Consider the following 25940-nt stretch of genomic DNA (forward strand, 5'->3'; position numbering starts at 1 on the left):
AAGTCCCACAGGAAATTTTGTTAGACTTTGCGTTATGACAAAAGTACAGTAATGTTGACAAAATGTCAGAAGAAATGTAGACCACTGCCCATGACTTTTTTTTTTTATATTTCCATACTTTTACATTCAGATCTACCATTTCATAAGAAAAAAATGATTTTGTTGTTCAGCTTTTGCAATGAATACATTTATGATTGCCACATTTGAAAGGTTAACAAAATGATTAAAACTCATTATAAACTTTTAATTACTATAATTTCCAAAATTGGAGGGAAAAAAATTGTTATTTTATATAATTGCAAAACACAGTATTATTTTCCGCAGCCAACTGTTACGAAATAAAAATTTCACGAATACGTCTCATTCAAGACTATCTTGATAGAGAATCCAAATACAATAATGCAGGAAATCTCGATTCACTTTTGATCACCCGATCTTGTGTGAGGTTTGTAACCCTCTTCTACCCCTCTTAGTTAGGAATGCAGTAATTCTTGGATTGCACTTGGTCTTTTGTTAAATATGCAGGGACTATTGAAGCTCCCGAGGAATTCTTAACCCCTGGATGTATTAAGGCTCATGGACTGTAGCAATCCATCAGCATGTGCTGATCCACGGCTTTTGGGGCCTCTTAAAATTTCAAGATAGATTAAGTTTGTCCAAGATTGTAGAAATAAAGATTATTAAGACCAGATTTCCCCATGTAAGTTAGAAGTTACAAGCACTACTGTATTTAACTTTTCAACGCTATTTTGCAAGGCAAAGATAATACTCAATAACACTAACAGTGCGACTGATCATCTGTGCGTTTCCGTGGGGCCGCTTTGATGATATCATCAACTCTTAGAATCATCTCTGCTGCCTCAGCTGCTGATAACAATACTTGTCTCTTCACTTGGTAGCTCTCTGTAATGCCAACAGTATCCATACAATCAACTGTGGCCTCATCCATATCAAGACCCATTGTTGATTTGCCTTCAGCATGAGCAGCCCGTAATTCAGACACTAGTTGAGCAGAGTCGTAACCTGCATTGTCAGCAATAATTGTGGGAATCATGAGCAGAGCACGAGCAAAAGATTCCATAGCAAGAGCTTCTTTACCAGGGATACGGACAGCAGCTTCCATAACTGCACGTGCCATCAGTGTCTCACTACAACCTATGGAAGAAAAGGCAAAATTTTAGCTTAAGTTAAGAAGACTTTGATTACATGTTCCACATCTTCACTCCAACTATCTTCAATACCTGGGCACCACTATTTACCCCCATCTACAACCATCATCGCTACCTTACCCTTCACCTTCCCTACATGGAGAAAATATTATGCTGGATGAATCTTAGTGAGGATACAGGCTAATTTTTTTTTTTTTTTTTTTTTTTTTTTTCTTTTTTTTTTTTTGAGATATATACAAGAGTTGTTACATTCTTGTACAGCCACTAGTACGTGTAGCGTTTCGGGCAAGTCCTTAATCCTATGGTCCCTGGAATACGATCCCCTGCCGCGAAGAATCGTTTTTTCATCCAAGTACACATTTTACTGTTGCGTTAAACAGAGGCTACAGTTAAGGAATTACGCCCAGTAAATCCTCCCCGGCCAGGATACGAACCCATGACATAGCGCTCGCGGAACGCCAGGCGAGTGTCTTACCACTACACCACGGAGACTGCTAACTGTTTAGTGATACTGAAAGTAGTTTTGTCATTTCATATAAAGGAGTAGGCCGTGGGGGTCGACTCTGGAACAAAGGTAGACTTCCTTCAAGAGCAATTAGTTAAGTTCCTGCAAGAAGTATTCACCTAGTTGTGCTTGCAGAGCTTGAGCTGTGGCCTTTTGGTCCCACCTCTTAACTGTCAATCTACTGCTGTATAGGTTCCTGAGCTCTATCATATCTACATTTGAAATTATGTATGGAATCAGCCTCCACCACATCACTTACTAATGCATTCCATTTCTTAACTACTCTGACACTGAAAAAGTTTTCTAATGTCTCTGTAGCTCATTTGGGTACACAGGTTCCAACAGGTGTCCCTTTGTGCGAGTACCACCTGTGTTAAATAATTCATCCTTATCTACCCTGTCAATTCCCCCGAGAATTTTGTGTGTGGTGATCATGTTAAGTGCCAGACCAACTGGGTTGTAGTGGATATGTGGGCCTATAGGCCACTCGAAGTAAAACCCTGATGGACCAAGTCATCATAAGTTGAGCATGTCCTCAGGCTGGGCTTGAGAAGAACTCCCAGAACCTTCTCCAGGTACTCCAGGTAAATACCTATAACCATCCCTGAACAATCATTAGACACCCTGCAACGGTTTGGTTAGACTAGCACCAACTATCTGGCTTCCAACTGCAAACACTCTTATAGCTATACAAGTGAGGAGGAGGCAGTTCAAGCAGCTGCCTTTAGATAACATCAGGGGTGACCAATGATGTTAACAATATAAATGGCTTTATCACCAAATATCTTTCTGATGTAGCTTTTGGATCATGAGGAAGGTGGAGATAGGAAAGATAAAAATAGTAAAAATAAAAACTGGGAAAAAGACTATAAAAGAACTAGTAAGTAATTATCAAAAGAAGGCACCAAACCGGGAAGGCTATGTAGCACCATCAAATGTGCGGGATAATCAGAGGGCGTTAAATATCACCATGAATGCCAATACAAGAATAGAAACGCATAAGGCGAACAATATCAAAAGTATCAGTCGCCAAGAATTCTATAGAGGGACACACGACCGGGGGGATATGGTTAGAAAACAAGATACATGATCGTCCTGGAAGTTAGGACATTCAACAAGGATATGCACAACCATAAAAGGGACAATGCAATTTGGACAATAAGGAGCAGGGCAGCACTCCATTAACACTTTCGCGTTCCACAGACTGAATAATTCGTCATTTATTTTTCTACTGAATGTGTTCCAACGACGCAATACTGAGTCACTCATTACAATATTTTTTAAAAATTTAAATTTTATCAGATCAATCTGGTAGTGGTTTTAAAATAAGCGCCTTTAGATTGCACACAATTTGATACCAAAATCAAAGATATAACATGAAACTTGATGTCCAAACACTTGAAATATTATAAATAGGTCTATGGTCTGAATATTAAAATATTTGTTAAAATTCTATTTATTGTCCTATTATCTTGGGACTTGTTTTAAAATGTGCGCCTTTTTATTGCGAACAATTTGATACCAAAATGAAAGATGTAACACAAATATTTATGTCAGAACACTGGAAAGATATAAATAAATTTGTGATGATTAGCGTCCAGAATTAAAATATTTGTTAAAAATCCAGTTATTGCTCTATTATTCTGGGACTAGTTTTAAAATAATCGCCTTTTTATTGCGAACAATTTGATACCAAAACGAGCGACGTAGCACGAAATTTGATGTTATCAAATTGAACGAGTTGAACATTAGGTTGCAATGTACAAAATGGTGCTCGTTCATGGGTAACTTTAGGCTTTTCTGCGGGGAGGCACTCCAGCCTTTTGTACATTTTATTCATACACGTCTGTAGGGAATTTAATTGCGAACACAATGATACCAAAATGAGCGACGTAGCACGAGAATTAAGGTAAAAAAATGGAACGAGAATGCACATGTTACTGATTTTGTGCGTTTTTGCCGACTTTACGCTTTGCTGTTGGGAGTCACGCTAGGCTTTTGGACATTATATTTATACACACCTGTAGAGAATTTAATTGCGAACACAATGATACCAGAATGAGCGACGTAGCGCGAGAATTAAGGTGAGAAAACTGGAACGAGTATACACATTTGAGTGTCACCGCGCGCTTACCCGCACGGAGGGGCCACGATCCCCCTGTCAACCGCGAGTTTCCACGGAGCGCGAAAGTGTTAAGTGACCGTGAGTTAAAAGGGTATGGCCAATATGTAACCTAGCCAGAGCCGTTTCCCACCGCCGGTTATGGTGGTAGGAGGAAGGCCACTGGGACACATGACTCAGTTTGCAGTTTGCTACCAACAACAGAAGACCAACAACTCTGCCAGCGGGCAAGGATAGAGGCATGAATAACTGGGTAAAAGTTGGAATAAGGAATACCTTTACGGGAGATAGGACAAGTGCGGATAGCTTCCTTAGCAGCAGCATCCACACGCTCATTTAAAGACACAAACATGGCTGGGAACCCAGCAAAACGCAACTGACTTAAATTTACTGGAGATAAGAAACAGCCAATGTTGAATCTCGATGACCAACGTGTGGACCAGATTAACCCTTACACTGCTCAGGGGTCCTTGGGACATTTACACCCCTGTGCGCAAGAAAAAAAAAATTCAAAAAATTTTTTTCGTCTTCTAAACATGTTAATTTCTGTCCCCTGAGCACGGAAAAAATAAAAAAAAAATCGTAGGCGACATATTTTGGGCGCAATTGACCGAGGAAGTCTGGCAAAAAGTGGGCGTTGACAGAGCGGTCGTCAGACCCGGTCAGCGTCACCAGCGCTGACAGATGGGAGTTGCCACAAAGATATTATTACCTAATTGTTTCAATGTCTCCGATTGATTTTTTCTTAGTTTTTTTGCAGTAATATTATTCAATAGTGTGTATTGTAATATATTTATATAATAAAAGTGGTTAATAATCGCTATACTCAAAAGTATGATGTGCATATTAGTGATTCAATTATTATGTTTATAAAACAATGAACAAATAGTTTTGCTGCTATTACACTCTATACACAGGTTATATATAAGTATTGGCATGTTTTGGTCACCATAACGAACCACTAAGTTGGTATTGAGAGTCGAAAAGCAACGAGGAGTTACCGCCACACACCAGCCAGCCACTCGCTGCCACTCCCTCAACACACGCACTAAACTTTCTCCCCCAACAATACCATTTGTGGTGTTATTACACTATATACAGACGTTATATATAAGTATGTGTATATTTTGTTCACCACAACTGTACAGCTAAGCTGATATAGTTAGTTCAGGCACTAAGAGTCGTCGCTATACACAGATGGCGGCTGGCGGCTCCCTCACTCATTCAAGGTCACACGCACTAAACTTTCATCCCCAACAATACCATTTGTGGTGTTATTACACTATATACAGACGTTATATATAAGTACGTGCATATTTTGTTCACCACAACTGTACAGCCAAGCTGATATAGTTAGTTCAGGCACTAAGAGTCGTCGCTATACACAGATGGCGGCTGGCGGCTCCCTCACTCTTTCAAGGTCACACGCACTAAACTTTCTCCCCCAACAATACCTTTTGCAGTGTTATTACCCTATATACACATATTATATATAAATATCTACAAGTTTTATGCACCGTAACTGTACACCTAAGCCTGTAGTGCGCCTAAAGAGCATAGTGGCCACCCTCTAAACAGCTAGACAAATCGTGCAGACGACGTCACCTCCGTCACCCATATGGCTCCTCCCAGCATAATCCTTTTGCTGTTATTACACTAATACACACATTATATATAAGTATCTACATTTGTGTTCACCATAGAGAACCACTGACCTGGTATGGTGAATGCAAACAATAACAGGTGGCCACACAGTTAGTAAACGATGCAGTCTCCCTCCGTCTCTCAGCATCACTCCTCCCACAGCGCTAATTATTACAACAAGCCTGCTATTATCACAACCCTGGTTATTTATATCACAGTCATTGGTCATCTGTAATATTGTCATCGCTAAATAATAACAATTATATATTTATTTTAACATTTTCCGGCGATGCTGTGGTCACAAGCTGAACATCAATGCTGTTCGCTCATGCTGCGTGCGCCGGCCTTGGTTGCTCCAACAGTACTGTGCCTCTCACACCTGAGAATATTGCCCACGATTTTTTTTCAAAATGGCATCTGTTTACAAGAGCCCTGAGGAAGCTACTGTGAACCCCGTGTAGCCGCGGGCCATTTGAATCAGGCCTGGCACCCTATGGCGTATATATACGCCATGCGCACCATGGGACATGTTACTCAGGGCGTATATATACGCCATGCGCAGTTTAAGGGTTAAAAGGACCCTAAAGCCACGAGGGCACTACGAGAGTCAATTACCACCACAAAGGAGGATTGACACCAGGAAAGCAAAATATGAAGAGCATAGAGAATAGCATAAAGTTCTGCTGTGAAGATGGCCAATATGGTGACACATACTGGAGCCTCTGGAGGAAGGTGACACATACAAGGGTGGTCAAGAAATACAACAGAGTAGCCCACACCGTCAGCAGACTTGGACCCATCGGTAAAAATAGGAACGGAGTGGGAGTGAGAAGAAAAGTGCTCAAGGAAGAGTCGTTTCAGAACTGTAGGAGGGGTAAAAGCTTTAGTGATGCGGGACAGAGAAGTACAAAATTTGGGAAGGGGTACCCTCCACGGGGTCAAAGATGGAACAATACGAGGAGAAACATTGGTAATACTTAACAAAAGAGAATCTTGTAAGCGAGAGACAGAACGAGGAAGGTAGTGAAGAGGAACAGGAACTACAGTAGGGGCAAAAGTCAAAGCACGATAGAGGCGAGAGTGAGGATGCTCTAAGGATCACGAATGATAGCGAAGACTGTAGCAATCACAGCAGACCTGGAGAGATAGAAAGCCAGTGTCAGCGTACAAGCTGAGAGTAGGAGTTGAACGAAGAGGACCTGAGCCGAGGCGTAACCCAGTATGGTGCAAAGGATCAAAACGGCAAAGAGTAGGAGGAGAAGCAGAAGAATATGCAGGGCAACCATAATCGAGTTTAGACAGGACAAGAGAGGAGCGTGCGCCTATCCGCTCCCCAAGAAGTATGGGACAAAACCTTAAGTAGGTTAAGGGCTTCAGAGCATTCAACACTGAGGTAAGAGATATAGGGCGACCAAGACAAACGCGTGTCAAAGAATAACCCCAAAAGCTTCGTGGAATCTTTGTACTCGAGGGGATGACCATAAAGTGGCAAAAAGGGACGAAGAATGACCCGCTTCCAAGTAAAAATCATGGCCCAAGTCTTAGTAGTAGAGAACTTGAAGCCATGATTGGTGGTCCAAAATGACACGGCATCAATCGCAAGATAAAGCCGCCATTGAAGGAGAGACGAATCATCACCCCGACAGCAAAGAGTAAAATCGTCTACATAGAGCAGAGAAGACGCCAGAAGGAATTGAGGAAAGAAGACCATTGAGGGCAACCAGAAAAAGATTAGTGCTCAGAACACTACCTTGGTATACACCTTCATACTGCCGAAAAGAGGCAGAGAGAATGGTACCAAGCCTGACTTGAAAGGTACGACGAGAGAGAAAGCTTTGAAGAGAGGGAGATTACCACGAAGGCCAAAAAAAAAGTTGGGACAAAATATGGTATCTCTAAGTCATAAGTGTCATAAGCCTTTTCCAGGTCAAAAAGGACAGCAATAACAGAGGTCTTCGCAGCAAAAGCAGTACGAATATAGACCTCCAAGTTCACCAGGACATCAGTCGTGCTGCGGCACTTGCAAAACCAAAATGAGAAGGAAAAGGTGGTGATGGTGTTCCAAGAACCACATCAGACGGAAATTTACCATACGCTCAAAGAGCTTGCAGACACAACTCTTGAGAGCAATAGGGCGGAAGTCCATAGGGGACGTACCTAGAGACCCTGGTTTCCGAATAAGGCGTACAACAGCATCGAGCCAGTCCTCGGGGACGGACGACGACTCCCAGACCTGCTTATACAGACTCAGTAAATACTGAGACATGCATGGAGAGAGATGGTGAAGCATCTCATAATGAACGTCATCCAAGCCCGCTGCCATAGATCCGCAGAGGTCCAGGGCAGATTGAAGTTCAGAAAGAGAAAGGATTGTAATAGGGAAGGCGGAGATGAGTGTGGAAATCTAAAGGATAAGATTCAAGAACAGGCTTACGAAGAAGGAAGGATTGAGGTAGATGAGAACCAGAGCTAACAGTAGAAAAGTGGGAACCCAGTTCGGTCGCGACCGTCATTGGGTCCGCCACAAGAGTACCACAGAGGTGGAGAACCGGCGCAACATCTGGAACAAATTCCCTCAATCTTGCAGATCTTCTTCCAGATCTGCGGCAGAGGACTATCGTACGTAATGGTGGAAACATAAGATTTCCAACTGTCACGTTTAGCTGTACTGATGGTCCTACCGGCCACCGCACTTGCCTTCCGGAACAAAATGAAAGAAGCAGCCATCTGCCAGCGGCATTGTTTCTTCCAGGCTGCACGTTTACAGCGGACAGTCCGCATTCCACCAGGGAACGCACTTCCGCTTGCCCTGGGAGGAAGAGCGAGGAATAAAGCCGAGGGCAGCGTCGAAGACAGTGTCATAAAAAATGAGGGTGCGAGGAAGAGGCAGAGAGGAGAGGTCAGAGAGAGTAGCACAGAGGGTGAATAGGTTCCAGTCATACTTGGCAAACTGCCACCTAGGGAAGGAGAGGGGAGGGGTGGAAAGAGAAAAAGGAAACAAGAGTATGCCTCCCCAAGCATCACGATGGGGAAATGATCACTGTTATGGAGGTCATCAAGAACCCGCTACGTGAAATCTAAGTAAAGGGACGATGAGCAGAGAGAAAGATCAAGACAGGAAAGGGTGCGAGTCCGAGAGTCCACATGAGTGGGCTAACCAGAATTCAGAAGAGATAGAGAAGAAGCAAGGACGAACGGTTCGAGAAGGCGGCCTCGGGTGTTTGTCAGAACATCACCCCAGAGGATATGTCGACAGCTGAAATCACTCAAAAGGAGCACCAGCTCTGGCAAGGAGTCCAGGAGGTACTTAAGATCAGGAAGGAAAAGCAGGACATTTGGGGGGAGATAAATGGAACAGACTGTATACCATTTACCCACAAGAAGATGGGCAGCAGAACAATGGATAGGTGACGGAAGAAGTACGGGTATGAAGGGAATATCAGAACGAATTAAGAGAGCAATAGAGTTATGGGCCCCAGCAAGAGCTGGGGGGGGGGGGGGAGAAAGAAAGGAATAACCACGAAAGTGACCAGGACGAGCACCAAGCATTGGTTCCTGGAGACAAACACAAAGTGGTGAAAACTGTGTAATTAGAAGTTGGAGTTCATGAAAGTTGGCATAAAATCCACGAATATTCCACTGAAAAATAGACATTATCAAAGAGAAAGGACAGTAACAGAGACCAATAAAGAAACAAAGGTAAAGAAGAACACAGTTTAATAAAGAATCTCAGGATCAGGGTCAGTATCAGGAGCAGGGTCAGCAAAATCAGGGTTAGGTGGGGCATGGGTAAACTTAGTGAGGATAGAGGGAAGGGAGCGGGAGGACAGACCAGAGGCAGATTGATAGGGTCCGGAGGAGGAGACAACTGAGAGGGGCAGTCAAGGACAGCTGGAGGTGGGGGTAGGGGGCAGAAATCAGGGATTGCACCTCAGCAAGGGCAGCAACCAAGAGGGAATCGGGGGCGAAAGAAACCTCCATATCAGGAACAGGGGGCCCAACGAATGAAATGAGAGGGGACACAGTGATAGTGTTAGAGGGAGGGAGCGAGGAAGAAAGCGATACCTTCTAACCCATTGGGGAGGAAGGAGAGGAGCCAGGCTTACGTTTCTGACTCGAAGAGACAGGTGCTCCAGTAACAATGTACCGGGCGACAGATTCGATGGTCTCAGCAGGAGAATAGGAACAGGAGCGAACAACACGAAGACTACTGGGAGGATGGTAGACATCAGCCTGGACAGACAGGTGGTGTGGAAGGTCAAGAGACTGGGGGGGGGGGAGAGTCAGGAAGAAAGAGTGGGGGGAGATGGTAAAGAAGACATAGGAGACATAGTGGACTGGGCAGGAAGGGGGGAAACTCCAGGTGGAGAACCAGGAGGGAAACCTCTCGGGACAGGACACAAAGGAATTGGGGAGGAGGTGGAGGGCATGTTCTGGTTTAAAACCTGGAAATGGTTTTGAGACTGAGGAAGGTGGGAAGGACGAGGAGAGGTAGAACGCAACACGCGAGCGAAGGATACACCCGCGAAAGAGGCGATACAAACTTGGCGTCTCGTTACAGAAAAAGTCAGACTATCACGATGTTTCAAGTTGAGGATGGCTTCCTCGAGTTTGTAGTGTATACACGAGCATGAGAAGGTAGGGTGGGTGTCACCGCAATTGAGGCAGCGAACCTGGGGAGAGGTGCACTCGGACTTGGAATGATGATCATCGGCCCCACACATGGGGCATAGATACACAGTACTTGTGCACTTGAGGACACCGTGCCAAAACTTCCAACACTTATTGCAAAGTCTAGGAGAGGGAATGTACTCCTGAACGTAGCACCTGGCACCGGCAAGAATAATGGAGGGCGGAAGGTCCCTACTATCAAAGGTGATTTTTACAACTCTAAGGAGCTGACGGCGACGACCATGAGGGGGCCGAGTAAACATGTCCACCTGAAGGACAGAATGGCCTTGGGCTTCGAGGATATGTTTAATATCCTCATGGCAGTCTTTGAGGTCCCTAATACCAGTTGCAACATGGTGTGGGACGAGAACAGTGCCAACACTGGCATTTAACCGAGCGTTTTTGGAAACCCGAACAGGGGTCTCCCCAATGCAGGACAAAGCGGCTAAGCGAGTAGCTGCATCCTTTGAAGGAGCAGCAACTACATGCGTACCATAATTGGTGGGAATAAAAGTAACTAGAGGCATCTACTGAATCAACAAGGTGTTTATGGAGGGAGAAATCGTCAGGAGTAGAATCCAGATGGTGAGAGTATTGGTATGGGAAGGAATCGTACAAGGGCGGCCGTGGCGGGGATGACGTTGAGGACCCCCCCCCCCAGAGTGAGGGGGTAAAAGGCGCAGTAGTCACAATGAGACACGGAGCCGTGCCAGGGGACGAGGTGGTCACCACTGGGGGCTGGGAACTCGACCCTACCACAGAGGTGGGAGGGAAGCTGAGGGGAGTAGTCAGGAGGGTCAAAGGAGGTGTAGGTCGGGGCGCAATGCAGCGGGGGCTACAGGGCCTGGTCTTCCAACACAGTCCGACTCGGGGGCTTGGTCGCCCACCCCACGAGCCTGAGAAGGTACAAGGGAAACATTATCTGCCATAGAAACAAGGAAAGACTTTCATTCACGAATGTGCCCCCACACCCACCATGGAGCCACAATTAAGACACCCAACAAGAAGCTATCGCCAATCATGTCGGGGGCCCCCAGGGGTGCGTCGTGAGTATACGCTCCACAAACGCCACCTTAAACACTGTCAGTCCGTCGAGATCGGGTTCAGTGACGAAAGGAGGATTGACAATAAAAGGTTCCCCTCGCTCACGACGTTGGGTACTACAGTTCTACGAGCGCAAGAGTATGCCTCCCCAAGCACCCGGGCGTGAAAATAGAAGAAGTCAAAAAGAATAACCAAAACAAGCAAACTGTTGGCAAGAAACAACAAGCAGACAGGAGAAGACGGGGGGAGAAAAACGAAACATAAGAAAAAGGAAAAGCGATCTGGCACAATTGGAGAGGACAGCAGCAGGAGCACAAGGCCACAAAAGCACAGAAGACTGTCCCATGGAGCATCACACTCCGGCAGCCGACCACCAAGCCCCCCTCATGGAGCCAACAGGCTGGATGGGGAGGTGGTATACAAGAACTAGACATGCCCACAAAGGAACCGAGAAGGGAATTCAGAAGGAATAACAAAATAATAAAGAGCAAGACTGAAGGAGACTGGCTAAAATTAGAGAACCAAGGCAGGGTAGTAGGTGTTTTTCAAGAGAGTTTTAAGGAGCCATAACGCATGATATGTTACGTGTAGTTTAATGTCAACCAAACGTTTTTTGACTAGTTGCATATGAAAAGGGCCGCAACTGTTCCAAGTTTTAATATCACAGCCTAAATAGAAAGGGAGAAAAACAATTATTTGTCAACGAATTTTCAACATTTTCAAAAATACTCTATAACCACACGTTTCAAATAAAATCATTTCTAAATTATTTTGACACTCGTCTATCACATTAGCTATAATAAAGGATTTCCCCAACCGTATTATCCAAAATATGTTTAGTATTACTAATACAAATAGTCAAAAGTTCCCCAAAAAATTTATGCAAATATTTTATGTTTATAAACTTATAAATATTTATAAAATCAATAAATAAACTTAGGAAAAAGTGTCTTATCAATTATAGACAAACTCTATATATAAGGTGTAAATTTCATGTAAATTTAATAAAAAATGAAAGAAGTCGCTTTTATGTTACTTAACACTTTTGCGCTCTCGGCGCTCAAAAAAAAAAAACAATACCCCAGATGCTTTCGGCACTTCGCGCGCCTACGCGGTAAGACCAAAAAAGTGTACACTCTTTTGACTGTCCTGACAATAATTGAAGGCGCACGTATTTAAATTTGGTATCACTGTGTTCGCAATAAAATTGTCTATAAGAGCATACCTATAAAATGCCGCCCAAGCATAAGGAGTATCAACACCAAATAAAAAACTATGCAGATCACTCGCCGAGAGCGCCAAACAGCAACAAAATGTTTCCACTCTCTTAATGGTTGCGAAGCCTACAGTTGTCCTACATCGCTAATTTTGGTATCATTGGAATCGCAATAAAATTCTCTACATGGACATATGCATATATGAATGTTTAATATAGGTAATTGCCCACCCGCAAGAGTGTGTGAAGTGGAGAGTATTTAGCCGCGAGCGCACTCGCGAAAACACGGGGGAAATCATGCTTGGAAAGTTTATACGTTTCCTGACCCTACTTTTCTATGTACGTATTTCTTTTTTATACCAATGTGTTCGCAATAAAATTTTCTATAAGATGAACTGTATAACATTTGTACAAAGCATGTGTAAGAGAAGCGCCAAATATAGAACCACGTCGCTCAGTATGCGTTCGCGGCAGAAACGAACGCATTGTTTTCGTTCGTTTGATGTTTGTCATGTTTATACTTGTTGAAACATTTTATAATTTGTATGACAGTGATCGCAGTAAAATTCCCTACACAGACATATACATAACACATACAAATATTTCCCACGTGTTGGATATATCAACGGCTAAAGGGAACCCACTGCCACACGCTCGCCACACCCCCAAACATACTTTGTGTATTTTTTTTTTTACTCATAGAAGTTTGTGATATAATATTCATTCTGGTACCAAAAAATTCGCAAATAAATTCTCTACAAAACAAAAGTATCCCCATCCATTTCGGTTAAAAAATGGAATTTATAGAAATATTTTTTCGATGGACGAGAAAAGTAGGCTGTTATGCGGAATCGTAAGAAAAAACGGCGACGAGTTATCTCTAATCTAAAGCGCGAAAGTGTTAACACTATGAGTCACTTTGGATCGGAGTCGCGTCCATTATTTTTCTCGAGTCCTAACTATGGACCGGGCTTGCGTCCACTACAAAAATATTTGTATTATATTCATTTTTTATCCAATCGACCTAGGGATAGTATCAAAGTAAGCGCCTTTAGAATGCGCACAATTTGGTATCAAAATGAAAGATGTAACATGAAACTTGATGTCCGAACACTTATATGATTATAAATAGGCTTTTGGTCAAAATTTTAAAATATTTGTTAAAATTCTATTTATTGTGCTATTATGTTGGGACTAGTTTTAAAATGTGCGCCTTTACGTTGCGAACAATTTGATACCAAAATGAAAGACGTAACACGAAAATTGATATTATCAAACTGAACGAGTATACACATTAGGTTGCAGTGTACAAATTGGTGCTCGTTCACGGGTAACTTTAGGCTTTTCTGCGGGGAGGCACTCCAAACTTTTGTACATTATATTCATACACATCTGTAGGGAATTTAAGTGCGAACACAATGATACCAAAACGAGCGACGTAGCATGAGAATTAAGGTGAGAAAAATGGAACAACTATGCACATTTTACTGATTTTGTGCACTCACAGGTAACTTTTGCCGACTTTAGGCTTTGCTGTTGGGAGTCACGCCAGGCTTTTGGACATTATATTTATACACACCTGTAGGGAATTTAATTGCGAACACAATGATACCAAAATGAGCGACGTAGCACGAGAATTAAGGTGAGAAAGCTGAAACGCGTATACACATTTAGGTGTCACCGCACGCTCGCCCGCACGTAGGGTGCATGACCCCTAAGTTGACCGCGCGCCTGTCCTGTGACCGATAGTGTTAAGAAAATGAAGTCTAAGGTGCTGCCATCTGTGGCTGAGGTTGACATCAACCAATTTCCTCCAAAATTGGTTGATGCCAGATAGGCTAACGTGCAGTAAGGTGTACAAGTTTCATGCAAATCGCCCGATATAAAAATGAGAAAAAATTGAGACTTTTTTTACTAAATATTTTTGGATAAAACTAATTATTAAAATACTTTATTATATGCTATTGTGATAGCTTAGAGTCAGACATGACTTCAGTTGACACTTGTGTTTGATGTTAATTTTTTAACATTTTCTAAAATTTGACAAATATTTTTTTCTCCCTTCCTATTTATGCTATGATGCTGAGATGCAAATCAGTTGAAGCCCTTTTCATGTACAACTAGTCAAAAAAGTTTGATTGAAATTGAACCGGTTTTAATTTATTGCATATTTGGCATTATGGTCCCTTAACCCTCAAACCGCTAGGGGTCCAAATAGATTTAACAAGCACAGGCGTAACAAAAAAAATCCTAAAAATTCTTTCATCTTATAGAAGTGTTCATTTTTGTTCCCTGATCACCGAAAAAATAACAAAAAAATCGTAGGTGGCACATTTTAGCCGCAATAGGGTAGGGAAGTGTAAAAAAAAAGGGGCGTTGAAAGAGCCTTCGCCAGACGAGGTCTACTCCGCTGGAGCTGTCAGACGGCAGTTGCCACAAATATATTATTACCTAATTATTTCAATGTCTGATTTTTTCTTAGTTTTTTTGCAGTAATATTATTCAATAGAGTGAATTGTGATATATTTATATAATAAAATGTGTGAATCATCGCTGTTTTAAAAATTACGGTGTGCATATTAGTGATTCAATTATGTTCATAAAACGATAAACAAATAGTTTTGCTGTTGTTACACTATATACACAGGTTATATACAAGTATCTGCATATTTTGCTCACCATAACGAACCACTAAGTTGGTATTGTGAGTCAAAATGCAACGAGGAGTGACCGCCACACACCAGCCAGCTACTCGCTGCCACTCCCTCAACAACACCTCACTCGCCCTCATTCTCCTCCCACAATACCGTTTTTGCATTTATTCATTATACACAGATGTTATATAGAAGTATTTACATGTTTTGTTCACCATAACTGTACATCTAAGCTTGTATGGTGAGTAAAGACACAAAGATGTAGCTACTCACAGCTGGTGGCTGCCGCCCTCAAGGCCAGATGCACTAATATTTGTCCTCCAACAATATTGTTTGTGGTGTTATTACGCTATATACACACATTATATACAAGTATCTACCTGTTTTATTCACTATACCTGTACAAATAAGCTGGTATGGTGCCCAAAGACCATAGTCGCCACCAGTAAACAACATGACGAGTCGTGCAGACGACGCTCCTCCCTCACCAAAATGGCGGCTCCCAACCTACTACTCTTGCTGTTATTACACTCTATACACACGTTATATCTCAACCCGTTCTCGCACTTGCTTATAGTCAATATTGGCTTATTTAGTAAGTGCATATGTGACATACTAATTGATTGTGAATATTTTAGTTTACCTTGAAAAGCTTCATAGAAAACACTGACCTCACCTAACCTTCTATGTTAAGAAAAGCATCTTATTGCTTATTTGCAATTATTACTTAACCTATCAACGGTATAGCTTCTTATTTGCAATTATTACTTAACCTATCAACAGTATAGGTTAAGTAATAATTGTAATTAAGAAGCAATAAGATGCTTATCTTAACATACTAAAAAGGTTAGGTGAGGTCGGTGTTTTCTATGAAGCTTTTCAAGGTAAACTAAAATATTTACAATCAATTAGTATGTCACATATGCACTTATTAAATAAGCCAATATAGACTGTAAGCAAGTGCGAGAATGGGTAGTATATATAAGTATCTACATTTGTGTTCACCATATCGAACCACTAAGCTGGTATGGTGAGTGCAGTCAATAAATGGTGGCCACACACAGTCAGAAGACGACGCCACAACCCTCCCTCCACAACCTTACGCCTCCCTCCATGGAGCACAGCGCTAAATATCACCACAATCCTGCTATTATCAGAATCCCGGTCAGTTTTATCACAGTCAGGGGTCTTCTGTAATACTATCATCGCTAAATAATAGCAGTATCATATATATTATGGCATTTGTAGGTGATGCTGTGGTCACAAGCTGAACAGCGGTGCTGTGAGCTCGTGCTGCGTGCGCCAGCCTTGGTGGCTTGCTCAATACTGAAGCTCTTACACCCAAGAATGTTGGCCTGGATTTTTTTTCTAGGTGGCATCTGGCAACTATTGGTCGTGGTTGCACTATAGCTGCCCCTATCCCAGGCGGGGTGTTTACATTATAGCGCTAGATACGAAATCATACATATGTGATGTGCGTGGTTTTGGTTTTGTCACTGAAATCATATATCAATGATTTGTGTGGTTTAAGGGTTAGAGAGAGTTAAAGCAGTAGTAGATGAAGGAAAATATGCAAAGGATGCAATTAGAGAAACAGCAGAAAGATTAAACAAGTGGAGGATGTGAGAGAATGTGGTCAACAATCAGCAAGGATCTTTGCAGAACCCAAAAGGTCAGAGGAAAGGCAAATAACAAAAGCGACAGCAATAGTGGCTATTGGATCAAAACATTGTTAACTGCAACAAGAAATGGAGTTTTTAGTTATTATAAACAACCTGACAGAACCAGAGGGAAACCACTTAGTAGGAGAGACGAGATGGAGACAAAGACGAGTTAGAAGGCATCCTAGATAAATTGCAGGCAAGTAGAGCAACCCAAAAAATAAAAACTCTGTAGGCGAGGGAGTCCAATATGGACAACAAAGACCAGTGAAGGTTACCTTCCAAAAACATCATTCAGTAAAGTGTATACTGGCAGGGAAGAGAAGACCGAGAGATAGGGAAAGATATAACCAGGGAGTTATTGACCAGAACAAGAGTGAGGAAGTGAAAGAAAAAGAAAGTTAAGAAAAGAGCAGGAAAATGATAAAGAGGGATGGGAACTTGAGTGGGACGGAAGAACCAAGATGACTTGAGTGGGACGGAAGAACCAAGATGACTTGAGTGGGACGGAAGAACCAAGATGAGACCAAGGCAGGAGAAGGATACTCAGCCACAGCAAGATAGTGGGCATTGTCAGACTGGCGAGGAAAGGTCAGGGAAATGAAAGCGTGACTAACCAACACACAAATGCCACTCTCCTGAATGGAACTAGTCCAAAAGGAGGTTATACCTCCCTTTGCTGCTGCTCCAAGGCATCAAACAAACAAAGCCGTCCGGTAGAAATGACGGCATTATAAATCGGCTGGAAGAATGGGTGGCCAAAACTTCTTCATATCATTGCAGTTACAAAGACAAAACTGAAATGTTGTAAGAGGATGTCAGGTAGTAAGAAGAAAAGTGGGAAGCTGAAGAGTGGAGTCGCCCAACTGATAAAATAACATTGAAATTTTGAGGAGAGAATCTGGAGGTAAGCAACAGGCAGGATTTCATAATGGATGTTAACAGTGATGTGTGACAGTGAATACCAACATTACCCTCAATTTAATAAGACAATTGAATTCCTCAGATTAGGCAAAATTGTAATTAATTTTTGTCAACAAAGACATTAATAACAATAATAAAGTTGGCAAAGACAGTGGTAAGCATTATTTACTCTATCAACTACAGGAAGGTCCAGGGAGGTTTATAATAAATGCAGTGAAACGTGTCTGAAGATAACAAAAAAGATAGTCACAGTGGAAAGGAGAGCAACAAGAAAGATCCTAATACTTGGGAGTTTTAACCACAGGGAAATAAACTGACCAATAAAGTTCATACATTCTTGTAAAGCCACTTGCATGCATAGCATTTTGGGCAGGTCCCTAATCTTAATTTTCCCTGGGATACTACCCACCAAATCATTTAACAACGAGGTACCCACTCACTGCTGGCCGAACAGAGGCTACAGTCAAGGATTGGTGCCCAGTCAATCCTCCCCGGCCAGGATACAAATCCAGGCCAAAGCGCTCACAAAAGCGCCGGGCAAGTGTTTTACCACTGTGCCACAGAGACTGCACAAAGGTCCCTGGTGAGGAAGCCAAAACATGGAGAGGAAGATTTGTAGATACCACAGACAACAGTGCCTGTGGATGCATATCAAAGAGCTGAACAAAGAGGTGGTGATCTACCAGCTAACCTAGACCTGATGCTTACTCAAGATAAAGAAAATGTAGACAACTTGAAATCTGAAGTATCACTAGGAGCCAGTAATCACTGCATTATCATATTTGATTACATTGGGTCGGGAAAAGGCAGGAGGAGATAAATGCGTGGCTACAAGAGGGTAGTCGAAGTAGTAGTCTAAGAGGCAAGGAATGTCAGCAAGTGAAATGCACTATAGGGATATCTTTAAAGGGAAGGGGGGGGGGGGACTCAAAGTTGTCCAAATGCTTTCAAATTTTGTGTACATAATCTACCAGGCAAATGCACCAACTTTGTCTAAATGATCACCAATGCAAATTCCACAACAATAACAGGAAAAATAAAAATTAAATGGAGAGATTGGAAATTGCTGGTTTTCAAATTGGCAATTTGAACACTTAAACACTTTTTCCCTAAGTTTATTTATTGATTTTATAAATATTTATAAACATGAAATATTTCCATAAATTTTTAGGGAACTATTTATATAGTAAGTAAGTAATTATTAAAAGAAGGCACCAAACCGGGAAGACTATGTAGCACCATCAAATGTGCGGAATAATCAGAGGGCGCTAAATATCACCAAGGATGCCAATACAAGAACAGAAACGCATAAGGCAAGCGATATCAAAAGTATCAGATTCACCAAGAATTCTATCGAGAGACAAGTGCCCACGAGGGACGATCGGAAAGCAAGACACACGCTCGTCCCGTTAGTCAGGACATTCAACAAGGATATGCATGACAGTAAGAGGGGACAATGCAATTTGGACAATAAGGAGCTGGGCAGCACTCCATGAAGTGACCGCGAGTTAAGTGAGTATGGCCAAGACTCAACCTTGCCAGAGCCGGTTTCCACCACCGGTTACGGTGGCAAGAGGAAGGCCATGGGGACACACAATGCTCAAGAGTACGCAGTTTGTCATCAACAACAGAAGACCAGCAACCCTGCCAAAAGGTAAGGATGAAGGAATGAATAACCGGGTAAAAGTCGGAAAAAGGAATACCTTTACAGGAAACAGGAAAAGAGCAGATAGCCTCTCTAGCAGCAGTATCCGCACGCTCATTTAAAGAAACACCAATATGGCTGACAACCCAGCAACAAAACTATGTATTTAAATTTACTAGTGATAAGAAACAGCCAATGTTGAATCTCGACGACTACCGGATGGACAGGATTAAAGGACCCAAGAGCCATGAGGGCACTACGACAGTCAACTACAATCACAAAGGACGATTGACAACGAGAAAGCAGGAGAGAGAGCATGGAGAATAGCATAAAGTTCCGCTGTGAAAATGCTAGTCTCCGAAGGGAGGCGACATATAAGTGCAGTCAGGAAAAAACAACAGAGTAGCCCACACCGTCCGCAGACTTAGACCCATCGGTGAAGAAGGAAACGGAGCGGGAGTGTGAATAAAAGTGCTCCAGAAAAAGGTGTTTCAGAACTGTAGGAGTAAAAGCTTTAGTAATGCGGATCAAGGATGCACAAAACTTAGGAAGGGGGACCCTCCACGGGGGCAAGGAAGGAACAATACGTGGAGACTATGAAAGAAAACGAATGGAAAGAGTCCTGCAAGCGAGATGGCTGGACAGAAAGAGGGAGGTGGTGAAGAGGAACAGGAACTACAGGAGGGGTAAGAGTTAAAGCACGACAGAGGCGAGAGGAAGGATGTTGCAAGGACCACGCCAGATAGCGAAGACAGTTGCAATCACGGCGGTCTTGGAGAGATAGGAATCCAGTGTCAACATACAAGCTAAGGGTGGGAGTCAAACGAAAGGCACCAGAGCCAAGGCGCAACCCAGCATGGTGCAAAGAATCAAGACAGCGAAGAGTAGGAGGAGTAGCGGACAAGTAAGTAGGGCAACCATAATCAAGTTTAGACATGACGAGTGAGGAATGTAATGAGGAGCGTACACCTATCAGCCACCCCCCCCCCCCCCCCAAGAAGTATGGGACAAAACCTTAAGGAGGGACATTACCTTAGAGCATTCAGCGCGGAGGTAAGAGATATGGGCTGACCAAGACAAACGAGTGTCAAAGATTAACCCCAGATGCTTAGCGGACTCCATGTACACAAGGGGATGTCTGTAAAGTGACAAAGAGGGACGAAGAACGACACGCTTCCAAGTTAAAGTCATGACAAGTCTTAATACGCAGAGAACTTGAAGCCATGATCGGTGGGTGACCCAAGACGACACGTCATCAACTGCAAGTTTAAGCCATCGTTGAAGGAAAGGCGAATCATCACCTCGACAGCAAAGGGTAAGATCGTCGACATAGAGAGCGGAGAAGACGCCAGAAGGAAGGGAGGAAAGAAGACCACTGAGAGCAACAAGAAAAAAAAAATAGTAGTGCTCAGAACACTACCTTGGGGAACACCCTCATATTGCCGAAAAGGGGCAGAGAGAGTAGTACCAAGCCTCACTCGAAAGGAATGGCGAGTGAGGAAACTTTGGAGAAAGAGAGGGAGATTCCCACGAAGGCCAAAAGAATGACGTGAATGAATATGATACCGCCAAGTAGCGTCGTAAGCCATTTCCAGGTAATAAAGGACGGCAACAACGGAGGTCTTCGCAGTAAAAGCAGTACGAATATAGACCAAGTTCACCAGGACATCCGTTGTGCTACGGCATTTGCGAAAACCAAATTGGGAAGGGGAAAGGAGGTGATAGTGCTCCAAGAACCACATCAGACGAATGTTAACCATACGTTCAAAGAGGTTGCAGACAACTCTGAGGGCAATAGGGCAGAAGTCCTTGGGGGATGACCCGAGAGACCCTGGTTACCGAACAGGGAGGACAACAGCATCGAGCCAGTCCTCAGGGACTGACGACGACTCCCAGACCCGATTGTAGAGACTCGGTAAATACCGAGACGTGCACGGAAGGAGATGTCTAAGCATTTCATAATGAATGCCATCGGAGCCTGCCGCTGTAGAACCACGGAGAGCTAGGGCAGACTGAAGCTCAAAGAGAGAGGGGATCGTTATAGGGAAGGCGAAGATGAGTACAGAAATCTAAAGGACGAGATTTAAGAATAGGCTTACGAAGAAGGAAGGATTGGGGAAGATGAGAACCAGAACTAACAGATTAAAAGTGGGAACCCAGTTCGGTCACAACCTGCAACGGGTCCGCCACAAGAGCACCACGGAGGCAAAGGACCGGCGAGACATCGGGAACGAACTTACCCGCTATCTTGCGGATACGCTTCCAGACCACTGGCAGACGAGTTTCGGACATAACGGTGGAGACATAAGACATCCAGCATGCACGTTTTGCCGCATGGATGGTCCTACGGGCCACCGCACTCGCCTTCCGAAACAAAAGAAAAGACTCGACCGTCAGCCAGCGGCGATGCCTCTTCCAGGCTGCACGCTTACAGCGGACAGCCCGAGCACAGTCCACATTCCACCATGGAACGCACTTCCGTGTTCCCCGAGAGGTTAGAGTGAGGAATAGAAAGGAGGGCAGCGCCAAAGACAGTCATGAAAAAGAAAGAGGGTGCGAGGGAGAGGCAGAACGGAGAAGTCTGAAATAGTAGCACGGAGAGTAAAGAGGCGCCAGTCAGCCTCGGCAAACCACTACCTAGGGAAAAAAGAGAGGAGGGTGAAAAGAGAAAAAGGAAACAGGGATAGGAAAATGGTCACTGCCATGGAGGTCATCAAAGACCCGCCACCCGATGACGGGATGACGAGCACAGAGAAAGATCGAGACAGGAAAGGGAGCGAGTCTGGAATCCAAATGAGTGGGCTCACCAGAATTCAGTAAAGACGGGGAAGAAGAGGATGAAAGGTTCAAGGAGGCGACCCTGGGTGTTTGTCAGCACATCACCCCAAAGGGCATGTCGACAATTGAAATCAGCCAGCAGGAGCACAGGCTCCGGCAAGGAGTCTAGGTGGCGTTTAAGATCGGGAAGAGAAAGTGGGACAGTGGAGGGGGAGATAAATGGAACCAACCATGTACCATTTACACACAAAGACACGGGCAGCAGAAGTGGAGAGGCGATTAAAAAAGTAAGGGGACAAAGAGAACATCGAAGAGAATCAAGAAAGCAGAAGAGTTATGGGCCCCAGCAACAGCTTGGGAAGAAAATAATAGCCACGGAAGCGACCAAGATGAGCACCAAGCATCGGCTCCTGGAGAGACAGACACAAAGGGGCGAAAACTGTGAAATTAGAAGTTGGAGGTCAAGGAAATTGACGTAATATCCACGGATATTCCAATGAAGAATAGACATCAACAAAGAGAAAGGATAGCAACAGAGAAAGAAGAAAGGTGAAAAAGGAACACAGCACATTAAAGAAGCACAGGGTCAGGATCAGGGTCAGCGAAGTCAGAGTTAGGGGGCATGGGTAAACTGAGTAAAGGAGGGAAAGGAGCGGGAGGGCAGACCAGAGGTGGATGAGCAGGGTCCGGAGGAAGAGGAGACAGACAGAGAGGGGCGGGCAAGGAGAGCAGGAGGAGGGGCAGAAAGAGGGGAGCGCACCTCAGCAAGAGCAGTAACCGAGACGGAACCGGGGGCTAAAGAAACCGCCACGGTAGGAACAGGGGGGCTCTACAACCGAAGCAGGAGCGGAAGGACTGATAGAATCAGAAACAGGGTTTACCTGGAGAGGGTTCCAAAAGTTGTTCTACTCCCCAAGCCTAGCCTGGGACCAGGCTCAATTAATGATGACTTAGTCTAACATGCTGTTACTTTGAGAGGCCCGCTAACCCCTACATTCACTACAACCCAGTTGGTCCAACTCTTCTTGTAGAAACTTATCAAAGGGATTCTTGAAGTAGTCCGCCTTTGTTCCAGCTATATTTCTAATACTTGCAGGGAGAGTATTGAATAGCCGTGGACCTCTGATGTTCATAGTGGTCTTAGATTTATGCCTACGGCAACTCTACTCATCACTGGTTCTATTCTACATTTCCTTCCATATCTTTTGCTGCATTAAGACAAAAAATGTATTCCCCTACTGAGTACACATAATTAAATTTATTACTTACCTCCTCCATAAACTATACGTGTTTCCTTAACAGTCTGTGTAAGGACACACAAGGCATCGTGAATAGAACGTTCAGCTTCTTCTAAAATTTGATTTGTTGCTCCACGCAGAACAATGGTACAGGCCTCTCCCAATGCAACACCACTTAATCGAATCATCCGATCTTCACCGACAATACACTGCCAGAAGAAAAAAAATGTAGCTGATTATCCTTTTTAATAATTAAATATTAAATTGAATTGTCATGCAGTAAGTAATTATCAAAAGAAGGCACCAGACCATGAAGACTGACAGTACTATAGATAAAGAAACTATTTAAATTATTTGAAATGTTTGATACACCAGTTCTAACCTGTTTAGTGAACTTTTATTGAGAGCTTGGATTCGGGCTCTCTTGTGCATGCATGCGTGTATAATTTATTTTTAGAATATATAAGGAGACCTACATTACACACAGAAATCACAGTGCGATGCATTAAATGAACAAATCCACACGGGCCGTGATGAGGGTTCGAACCTACGTCCAAGAGGATCCCAGACGCTGCCTTAATCGACTGAGCTACGACATAGTAAAAGAACTGTTACCGGAAGTTCTACTGACCTTACTCGAATCCTGCAGCCTCTTCGGGAGACAAGCTAAGATTTTACACAATTCCCCCATGCACCCGAGCTCTGTCAATAAGCCTAGTAAGGTCAGTAGAACTTCCGGTTGCAATTCCTTTACCATGTCGTAGCTCAGTCGATTAAGGCAGCGTCTGGGATCCTCTAGGACGTAGGTTCGAACCCTCGTCACGGCCCGTGTGGAACTGTTCAGACCTACATTTTTACTAATAGTATATTTTACCATACTTCTTAATTGCCACTAGAGTTGTTAGGATTTTACAACCATGTTCTTCTCACTAAGAAATTTTTAATATTAATAAAAGAACTGGAACTATTACACTTAAAAATGCACTGCAAATTGTCCTGGTATAAATGTTACAAATTTATTAAACTGCTTATATTTTTTATAACTGTCCATTATGTATAGTCATTTACCAATACTAATAACAATTCCCTATTCATAATCATTATCTAGAATCGTTACTTGAAATCCATACAAATAACATATGGTATACTAATTACCATATACCGTATACCAGTAATATATACATATAACATGTTATACCAATAAACTATACCTTAACATATACGATCATTATGTATAGCAGAATAATATTTTAAACTAAATTATATTTAGTCCAGTTCTTCCTACTTGTAATCTCAACATTTTGCAATGACAGACCTCACAATGAAAGTTCCCAATACAGAACACAAATTTAAGTTGCAAATCTACTCAAAGAAGTATTATGACAATTTGGAACCAATGCAAAGAAATGACATACTGTTGTCCTGACATTCTGGAGTAAAATATAAAACTACTGTGCATGCGATAAGTCACAATAACGTGGCTAAAGTATATTGAAGGTGAAGGGATGACGACGTTTCCGTCCGTCCTGGACAACTCTCAAGTCGATTGACTTGAGAATTGTGCAGGACAGACCAAGACGTCGTCGTCCCTTCACCTTCTAGTGTGTGGTCTGGTTAACAAATTAAACTATTGAACTGGGAAAATGGCAAAACTTTATTAAGATACATCACCTTCAAGCAATGGGTTCTGGAACTATGCAGCAAACTTCTTAGTTAAAACTGATGTTTATTTTTCAGTTTGTAGTTTCCTTATAAACTAAACATATTTTGATATAAAGCATACAGAAGTTTACAGGCTATGCATCTATCGGTATCTGAAAAAGATTTATGGGAAAACCTTAGCAAATTAAGCTTAAACAGAGGACAAATTTTAACTGACTAACCTCTTCGATTAAATCACAACGCCCTAGTTTGACGAGTTCAGGGTTATCAAATGTGGATACAATTTCTCCACCAGTGACCAGTGCTAAACGCTCGATGCCATCAAAGTCGGCATGTTCAATAGCCATCACACCTGCATCGGCAAATAATTGCTCAGGGTAGTTGTAGATCAGCTGTCTGAAAGATGACGTTTGTATTATTTCACAAGTTCTTTTATTACAAAGTATTGTATTTAAAAAATACAGTAGAGTACTGTAGATGCCAAACATGACAAAAAAAAATCCTGAATAGTTACTTGTCAACCTTTCCTCCTATTTATTGTATTATTTTTTTTTTTTGTAACTATGTGGACCATCGTACATATACTGAATGTAATGGACAATCAGACAATAGAATTTGGTACAATTCACTTTATAGTGTTTGAAAAAAACAAAGCTAAAAAAAAAACAAGCTTAAATATCCCCAGGCCAAGTATAGCACCCACATTTTCACTGTAGGCGCCAGTGGCTGTGTGGATAGCATGCTGGACACGTGATCCTGTGGCCCGGGTTCGATTCCTGGCACCGGTGAGAAACGATGGGCAGTTTCTTTCACCCTGATGCTCCCGTTACCTAGCAGTTCAACAAGCGAGGCGGGCGAGCAAGCGCCTTCAACAAGCGAGGCGGGCGAGCAAGCGCCTTCAACAAGCGAGGCGGGCGAGCAAGCGCCTTCAACAAGCGAGGTGGGCGAGCAAGCGCCTTCAACAAGCGAGGCGCAAGCAAGCGCCTTCAACAAGCGAGGCGCAACCA

At 43.0% G+C, this 25940-nt stretch overlaps 1 protein-coding gene across 2 annotated transcripts in view; it reads right to left on the reverse strand.

The window, feature by feature from the left end:
• Positions 1 to 229: 229 nt before the first annotated feature.
• The window catches only part of LOC123757298 (chaperonin containing TCP1 subunit 2), a 54334-nt gene continuing 28623 nt past the window's right edge, over positions 230 to 25940 (reverse strand). For both annotated transcript variants that reach the window (XM_045740857.2, XM_045740856.2), the window contains exons 8-10: positions 25155 to 25329; positions 23303 to 23480; positions 230 to 1155 (exon numbers count right to left, since the gene is read on the reverse strand). In XM_045740857.2, coding sequence (XP_045596813.1) covers positions 779 to 1155; positions 23303 to 23480; positions 25155 to 25329 — 730 coding nt within the window. In that variant the 3' untranslated portion in view covers positions 230 to 778. The remainder of the gene's footprint in view (positions 1156 to 23302; positions 23481 to 25154; positions 25330 to 25940) is intronic.

This window comes from Procambarus clarkii, chromosome 13, assembly GCF_040958095.1.
Source record: "Procambarus clarkii isolate CNS0578487 chromosome 13, FALCON_Pclarkii_2.0, whole genome shotgun sequence".
In the NCBI taxonomy this organism is placed as follows: domain Eukaryota; kingdom Metazoa; phylum Arthropoda; class Malacostraca; order Decapoda; family Cambaridae; genus Procambarus; species Procambarus clarkii.